Source organism: Elephas maximus, chromosome 3, assembly GCF_024166365.1.
Source record: "Elephas maximus indicus isolate mEleMax1 chromosome 3, mEleMax1 primary haplotype, whole genome shotgun sequence".
Lineage (NCBI taxonomy): Eukaryota > Metazoa > Chordata > Mammalia > Proboscidea > Elephantidae > Elephas > Elephas maximus.
The window spans coordinates 165086453-165095201 of NC_064821.1; the positions used below are offsets into that span (position 1 = coordinate 165086453).

The window sequence follows — 8749 nt, forward strand, 5'->3', positions numbered from 1 at the left end:
ATCATAACAAATTATGGATAACAGTGCAGAAAATGGAAATTCTGGAACACTTAATTGTGCTCTTAAGGAATCTGAACATGGACCAAGAAAGGTGTGCGTCAGGGTTGTATCCTTTCATCATACATATTCAATCTGTATGCTGAGCAAATAATCAGAGAAGCTGGACTATATGAGGAAGAAAATTAAGCAGATGTCACAACTTTGCTTGCTGAAAATGAAGAGGACTTGAAGCACTTACTAGTGAAGATCAAATACCACAGCCTTCAGTATGGATTACACCTCAACATAAAGAAAACAAAAATCCTCACAACTGAACCAATAAGCAACATCATGACAAACGGAGAAAAGATTGAAGTTGTCAAGGATTTCATTTTACTTGGATCCACAATCAATGCTCATGGAAGCAGCAGCCAAGAAATCAAAAGACACACTGCATTGGGCAAATCGGCTGAAAAGCAAAGATGTCACCTTGAGGACTAAGGTACACCTGACCCAAGCCATGGTGTTTTCAGTCACCTCATATGCATGCAAAAGTTAGACAGTGAATACAGAAGACCTAAGAAGAATTGCCGCCTTTGAATTGTGCTGTTGGGGAAGAATACTGAATGTACCATGGACTGCCAAAAGAAGTACAACCAGAATGCTCCTAGGAAACAAGTGTGGCCAGAGTACATCTCTCATACTTTGGACATGTTATCAGGGGGGATTAGTCCCTGGAGAAGAACATCATGCTTGGTAAAGTAGAGGGTCAGCAAAAAAGAGGAAGACCCTCAATGAGATGGATTGACACAGTGGCTGCAACAATGGGCTGAAGCATAACAAGGATTGTGGGGGTGGTGCAGGACCAGGCAGTGTTCTGTTGTGCATAGGGTTGCTATGAGTTGGAACCGACTCGACAGCACCTGACAACAACAACAACAAGGAGGAAGGCTAAGAGGAGAACACCACTGCCTTTAAGAGTGCACAAAGGAAATGCTTTAAGATGTGGAAAAGGGAGAGAATTTATCCCATTAGAGTTAGATAAAGCACCCCAGTGGAGGTGGCCTTTAAGTTGGTGTCAAAAGACAGCAGGAAGGATTTCAGCCAGTAGGGGTGGAGAGCAGAAAGGCACAGAGAGGGGCCTGAGAGCATGCCTGGTACAGAAGAGTCTGAATGAAGGGCAATGGTGGGGAAGCACAGACCTGTAAGGAACTCTATTTGCCTGGGATGCAAAATATGTGAGGGGCATAGAGGAGTGAGGATTCCTTATTGATTCATCATACAGTGCGCTCCCCACTGGATCCATCACTGATCCATGATGTGATCAGGCCCAAGCTATAAGAAGTTAAATGAAGTGGCCAAGGATAGTAAGCATTGGAAGAGAGGTGAAGGGTTAGGACACTTGTTGGCCGATTGTCCCCGTGACCTGAACTATGGGTGAGGAGATGAGGATGGAAAGCAGTTTAAAGAGTTGCTACCATAGCAGACCCAAGAGGGCTGACTGGATGACTAGAGGAAGGGCATAGAGGAAAGTGCAGAGTCTAGTTATGATTTCAGGTTTGGAGCTGGTGAATGAAGGAATAATGGTCCCATTAACAGAAAAAAGGAAAATGCAGAGAAGCAGGTTTAGAAAGATGATCAAAAGAGATAGTAGCTGTCAAACTACTTTGTAAATCATCAAGTGGTCCAAAATGGGGCTGCTGTTGTTGGATAACAGAAACCTTGGTGGCACAGTGGTTAAGGGCTACAGCTGCTAACCAAAAGGTCAGCAGTTCAAATCCACGAGGCGCTCCTTGGAAACTGTATGGGGCAGTTGTACTCTGTCCTATAGGATCACTATGAGTCAGAGTCGACTCGATGACAATGGGTTCCGTTCAGGTTTGATGTTGGATAAAGAGGAAGAAAAAAGGGAGATGATCATAATGAGGATTATGAGTATGAATGTTTTTGTTTGGATGTCTTACATTTAAAATGCTAATATTCATGGAGAATTGCCCATCAAGGGGCTAGTGATTCAGAACTGGCTTATAAAAGAGCAGGCGGGCTAGAGATCCAGGTAGGGTCATCAACTGCACAGAAATTTCAGTTGACTCCTTAGGAGAAGTTCGTTAATGGGGACCTTATTTCCATCGAAACCTTAGATTTTAGTCAGTGTTCTTTCACATCTCCCTATCCAAATTCGAACAAGTGTTACTCATGTGGACAAAAAGGATGAATTTTAGTTTTGTTTTTTCTTGACTTACTCTCTGACAGAGATATCATAGTACTGAGAAAAAGAAAGAAATGAAACAGAGAAGGAGCAAAAGCAAAGGGAAGGAGCAAAAGCAAAGGGCTTGAACTAGCTGTCAGCTGGAGTTGACCCTTAATCTGCACAACCATTAGCCAGTAGAACTGATGGTGGCCAAAGGCATAGACATGCCATCGCCTTCTCTGCATGGCCAGCTGACACTGTACGAGACACAGAAGAATTGGAGCAAAGAAAACATTTTTCCAAGTAACCAAAGAGAAAAGAACTTGGTAGTTTCCTTCTTGGTATCTCACCAAAGAGCTATTTTTGGCTGAATAAAAGTATATTATTGAGAGTTATGCATCATTTTAAAATAGATCAGAAAAGCTGCATGTGGCCATATGCACAAGTCAAAATGAAAGAATGCACTGTGGTGGAAGAAGTCAGATGGTGAGCTTTTCTGGCCTCCCACCATTCACTCTCATTCATTCTACTAACAGTGTTTGAAGACCTCCTACATGCCAGGCACTACACATGGGCCCCAGCATATTAAAATGCAAATGACACAGCCTCTAAAAGTTCTCAGGGAGATAGACATGTGTCTTAGTTATCTGGTGCAGCTATAACAGAAATACCACAAGTGGATGGCTTTAACAAAGCGAAATTTATTCTCTCACAGTCTAAGAGGCTCCAAGTCCAAATTCAGGGCATCAGCTCCAGGGGAAGGCTTTTTCTGTCTGTCGACCCTGGAGGAAGGTCCTTGTCCTCAGTCTTCCCCTGGTCGAGGAGCTTCTCAGCGCAGGTTCCCGGAGTTCAAAGGATGTGCTATTCTCGTGGCTCTTGTGTCTTGGTGGTATGAGGCCCCCCTGTCTCTTTGCTTGCTTTCTCTTTTATATCTCTTAAGAGATTGATTTAAATGGTAGATTAATTTTGTAGATTAAGGCTACATAACTGCCGCTAATCCCATCTCATTAACATCATAGAAATAGGATTTACAACACATAGGAAAATCACATCAGATGACAAAGTGAGTGGACAATCGCACTATACTGGGAATCATGACCTAGCCAAGTTGACAGATATTTTGGGGGGGGACACAATTCAATCCATGACAACACGTAAATGATTAGCCACAACACCGTAAGAGGTAATAGGATTATGCACAAACCCCATCGAAGACAAGAGAGGTGTGTGCTGAGGGACAGTATAACTGGACACACAGGTGGATAAGACAAAACTGACCTCCAGGACCTTATACCCAGGGGAGGAAACAGACTCAGTTAATTACAATGCTTTGAAAAATGTCTGATAGACATAAAACCGTGTGCTATGAGAAAGCATGGATGAGAGGCACTCAGATAGTGAATAACCAGCAATACAAGTAAAGGAGACTACAATATTTTTACACAGATAACATGCGCCTTCTGCTTTTGTTTGCCAACCGCACCCTGCCCTTACAAGGCACCCTCACAAGCCCTGCCATGCTGATCTTCTTCCACATGTTGCTGTAAAAAAAATTCAGCACAGTGTGCTTATGAAAATACCTCAGGGAGTTTGGAGGGCAAGGCCATCAAACAAACACAGAAGGTGCATGCTATTTGCATAAAAATATGGGTAAGTCTTTGACCCTGAGGACATTGAAATGACTCAAAATTAACACAGATTTCTTGAGCACCCATTTAATCCTAACAATAGCCCTGTGAAATCAGGTCAATTGTCCTCCTCTTATCAATGAGGAAACTAAGGCTCAGAGGGATTAAGTGGCTTCCCCCTGCTAACAAGTAGCTGAGCTAGGAATCTTAACAAGATTTTCTAATCCCAGATCCAGTGCAGACTTCTTTTGTTCTTTTTATTATACCGATTCAGTAGGAGAGAAACACACACATGCATATTGCTGAAGTCCAGACTTGAAAGAGATCATTTTTGTTGGGGGTGCTCTGAGAAGGCCTCAAGGAGTAGGTGCTATCTGAGCCAGGCTGGAAAGTTGATAGGTAGTAGAATGACCTCTGGGAGTTCAGAGGAGAGATGGGGGAAGAGACAGAATTGGAAGTTTGGAGAACACCCTTTATAGGGTGTTAGGGATTGAATTGTGTTCCCCAAAAGTGTGCGTTAGCTTGGCTAGGCCATGATTCCCAGTACTGTGTGATGGGCCACCATTTTGTCATCTGATGTGATTTCCTACGTATTGTAAATCCTTCACTATGACGTTAATGAGATGGATTAGTGGCAGTTATATTGATGAGATCTACAAGATTGGATTGTGTCTTAAATTAATCTCTTTTGACATATAAAAGAGAGAAGCGAGCAGAGAGACGGGGAGACCTCGTACCACCAAGAAAGCAGCACTACCAAGAAAGCAGCGCCAGGAGCAGAGCACATCCTTTGAACCTGGGATTCCTGTGCAGAGAAGCTCCTAGTCCAGGGGAAGGTTGATAACAAGGACCTTCCTCCAGAGCCGACAGAGAAAGCCTTCCCCTGGAGCTAACACCCTGAATTTGGACTTCTAGCTTCCTGGACTGTGAGAGAATAAACTTCTGTTTGTCAAAGCCATCTACTTGTGGTATTTCTGTTACAGCAGCACTAGATGACTAAGACATAGGGGGTGCCTCTAAGCCTACCAGGAAGGTCTGGGAAAGCTTCACAGAGGAGGTGAATTTGATATATGTCTACAGGTGTGAATATGAGCTCACCAGGAGGAGCGAATGAAGAAACTTCCGGGGCAGAGTTAATTCCACCTTTCCTTGCCCTGTGAATGGTCCCTGGTGAGAGACTATAATGTATTCTGGAGCCCTGCTGAGCAGATGCAAAGAGGGGTTTGCACTGCCTGTAAGTGATAGACAGTTCCACATAACACCAAATACTAAAAAGAAAAGACCTGTTTAAGAATGAAACAGAAACAGAGGAAGGAAAGATGGCCAGAAAGGTAGGCTAGTCAGCTTTGGATTCTATTTCCGGTCCAGTCTTTATTTGTGACTTTAAGCCCGTCAATTGATTTTCTGTGGATCAGTTTCCTTATACATGAAAGACAGATGACAAATCCTAACCTAACTCACAGACTAATGAGAAATTAGAAGGAAACACATTTGAAAAGTTTAAAAACATCACACAGATAGGACCATGAGCAGTAGCACGTTTATATGTGACAGGTGATAGCCGAATAGATGAACTCTCTGAGGTAGTCCCAGAGCCACAGATTTTTTTTTTTTTTTTTCCGAATATGATGCTTTGTAGCTTCACGACAAGCGTCCAGAGGCACCAGATCTTAGAGCTAATCCAGTGCTTCTGTCTGAAGAGGTACTACTCAGTACTGAGGCTTTGAGATGTGTCCCCAGCAGCCTTTCCCAATGCCTTTGGAATCAAATCCATTGAGTAGGACAAGAGACCCCAACACCTCTGAGACATTGGTTCTGGAGAGAGCTATCAAACTCCTCCCACCTGCCTCCCAGGACACCCACAAGCACGCATACCACCCTGTCCACTGCTGCCACAAGCTGGCAGTCAGAACACAGGTGATTGTGTAAGTGACGCCCCCAACTTCATACCAAGCTACTGAGCAGAACGTCAGGGGTATCTGTCCCTACCGGAAAAGGCCACTCCATAGGTGGGGTAACCACACACCCCAGGTTGTCTGAGTGAGTCAGCCCTAGGTTACGCTGGTTGTCCCAGGGTAATTATTGCTAGCATCTCCTTTCATTCTCAAATGTGTCCCAGTTTGAATGATACATTCTAGGGTCACCCTGCCCAGAGATGACCAGACTACCTCTTCATGAGCCTCTTGGGAGAACGACTCTGAGGGGCTTGGAAACAGTGACTTTCTTTCTTTCTTTTTTTTTTTTTTTTTGGCTTTATAGGACAAATATTTATTTTCTCACAGTTCTGAAATCTAGATGTCCAAATGAAGGTCTTGGCTGAATTTACTCCTTCTGTGGATCTCTTTCCTAGCTTTCTTGTGTCTGCTGCCAATTCTTGGTGTCCCTTTGCTTGTAGATGGATCCTATCTTAGTCATTTAGTGCTGCCATAACAAAAGTACCACGAGTGAATGGCTTTAACAAAGAGAAATTTATTTTCTCACAGCCTAGTAAGTTACAAGTCCAAATTCAGGGCACTGGCTCCAGGGGAAGGCTTTCTTTCTCTGTCGGCTCTGGAGGAAGGTCCTTCTCCTCAGTCTTCCCCTGGTCGAGGAGCTTCTCAGGCACAGGGACCCCATGTCTAAAGGACGCGCTCTGCTCCTGGTGCTGATTCCTTGGTGGTATGAAGTCCCCACTCTCTGCTTGCTTCCCTTTCCTTTTTTTTTTTTTTTTTAATAATTTTTATTGTGCTTTACGTGGAAGTTTACAAATCAAGGCAGTCTCTCACACAAAAACTTAGATACACCTTACTACATACTCGCAATTACTCTCCCTCCCAATGAGACAGCCCGCTCCCTCCATCCAGTCTCTCTTTTCGTGTCCATTTTGCCAGCTTCTAACCCCCTCTACCCTCCCATCTCCCTCCAGACAGGAGATGCCAGCATAGTCTCAAGTGTCCACCTGATGCAAGTAGCTCATCAGCATCTCTCTCCAGCCCATTGTCCGGTCTAATCCATGTCTGACGTGTTGGCTTCAGGAATGGTTCCTGTCCTGGGCCAACAGAAGGTTTGGGGACCACGACTGCCAGGGTCCTTCTAGTCTCAGTCAAACCATTAAGTCTGGTCTTTTTATGAGAATGTGGGGTCTACATCCCAAGAAACAGTGACTTTTGATGACGCTCAGCACTCTGTGTCATAACCCTCATTTCTGTTTCATTCCAGGTGCATAGCGTAATGTCCATGTTGTTCTACACTCTGATTACAGCGTTTTTGATCGGCATACAGGCAGAACCACAGGCAGAGAGCAATGTCCCAGCAGGACACGCCATCCCCCAAGCCCACTGGACTAAACTTCAACATTCCCTTGATACAGCCCTCCGCAGAGCCCACAGCACCCCAGCTGGGGTGATAGCTGCAAGGGTGGCCGGGCAGACCTGCAACATCACCGTGGACCCCAAACTCTTTAAAAAGCGGCGGCTACGTTCACCCCGAGTGCTGTTTAGCACCCAGCCCCCACCTGTCACCATAGAGGCTCAGGACCTGGACTTTGAGGCTGGTGGTGCTGCCCCTTTCAACAGGACTCACAGGAGCAAACGATCCGAATCATCCCACCCCATTTTCCACAGGGGGGAGTTCTCCGTGTGTGACAGTGTCAGCATGTGGGTTGGCGATAAGACCACCGCCACGGACATCAAAGGCAAGGAGGTGATGGTATTGAAAGAAGTCATCATTAACAATGTTGTGTACAAACAGTACTTTTTTGAGACCAAGTGCCAGAACCCCAATCCTGTAGACAATGGGTGCAGGGGCATTGACTCGAAGCACTGGAACTCCTATTGTGCCCCAAATTACTCCTTCACCAGGGCGCTGACCTTGGATGACAGGCAGACGGCCTGGCGGTTTATCCGGATCAACACGGCCTGTGTGTGTGTGATCAGCAGGAAGACTGGGAGAAGAGCCTGACCTGCACTACCCACCCCCTCCCCTGATGCCCCCCCCACTCTCCTGGGCCCCTCCCTACCTCAACCTGTAAATTATTTTAAATTATAAAGACTGCATGGTAATTTATAGTTTATACAGTTTTAAAAAAATCATTATTTATTAAATTTTTGGAAGCATCCTGCACTCCAGTCATTTTTCTCAATAGGATCTTCAGTAGGTCTTGGGAATCGGCAAGGTGAGTTGTCCACAGCGAGATCCCCTCACTCAGCTTAGAGTCCCTCTAAGGCTCACTTGGAACCCTTACCCTACCCCCACTGCAACTTCAGGGAAGGCAAACTGGTTTCAGATATTAGCCTAAATCGGGCATGATTAGGAAGGGAAGCCTGCTGGATTGAGACTTTGTTTTTTGCATTCCAGAGCCAAAGCTACCTAATCCTTGGATTACCTGCCCCGCAGCCTGGATCTACCCGCCTTGATTGCTTTACTCTGGGAAGTTTGTGGAGCCTTAGCAGAAGGCAGATGACTGCAGGCGTGGGGCTCAGAGAGGCCCCTCCTTGGTCCCGGAGGGACTCGCTATATGGAGGCTTGCCCCAAAGACCTTGAGGCTGGCTTGTTTTTAGAAGGAGATCTGCTTTCTGCGGAAAACTGACTGAAAGAGTTGTAACAGAGTAACCTCAGGAGATCTGTCACGGTATATCTGATTTCATGTTAAGATTGCCTTAACACTAATGGCTGGTCCTCCACTGATCCTCCAGTGGCTTCCTACAGAAAGTCTCATCACCCAGGGAAAACATTAGAGCTTCCAGCACACTTGCCACCCACTAACAGTTCCAGCGACTTCCAATGGCCCCAACAACAGCCCATCACCAGGGAAGCCAGGGACCTGTTAGGGAAGAACTCTTGAAAACTTTTTAACGTTACTAATTGGGTGATTTCCACGAGTGACAAAAGGTGGCTGGAGCCAAGGGACAAGAGGCTGGGAGAAAAGACAAAGATAAATGTAGTTAGAACTAACGGATCAATGAGGGGTGGG

General features: G+C 45.4%; 1 protein-coding gene across 2 annotated transcripts in view; it reads left to right on the top strand.

Annotated features, from left to right (window-relative positions):
• The window catches only part of NGF (nerve growth factor), a 71832-nt gene extending 64089 nt beyond the window's left edge, over nucleotides 1-7743 (top strand). For both annotated transcript variants that reach the window (XM_049880004.1, XM_049880003.1), the window contains exon 3: nucleotides 6997-7743. In XM_049880004.1, coding sequence (XP_049735961.1) covers nucleotides 7009-7737 — 729 coding nt within the window. In that variant the 5' untranslated portion in view covers nucleotides 6997-7008 and the 3' untranslated portion in view covers nucleotides 7738-7743. The remainder of the gene's footprint in view (nucleotides 1-6996) is intronic.
• The last annotated feature ends 1006 nt before the right edge of the window (nucleotides 7744-8749 follow it).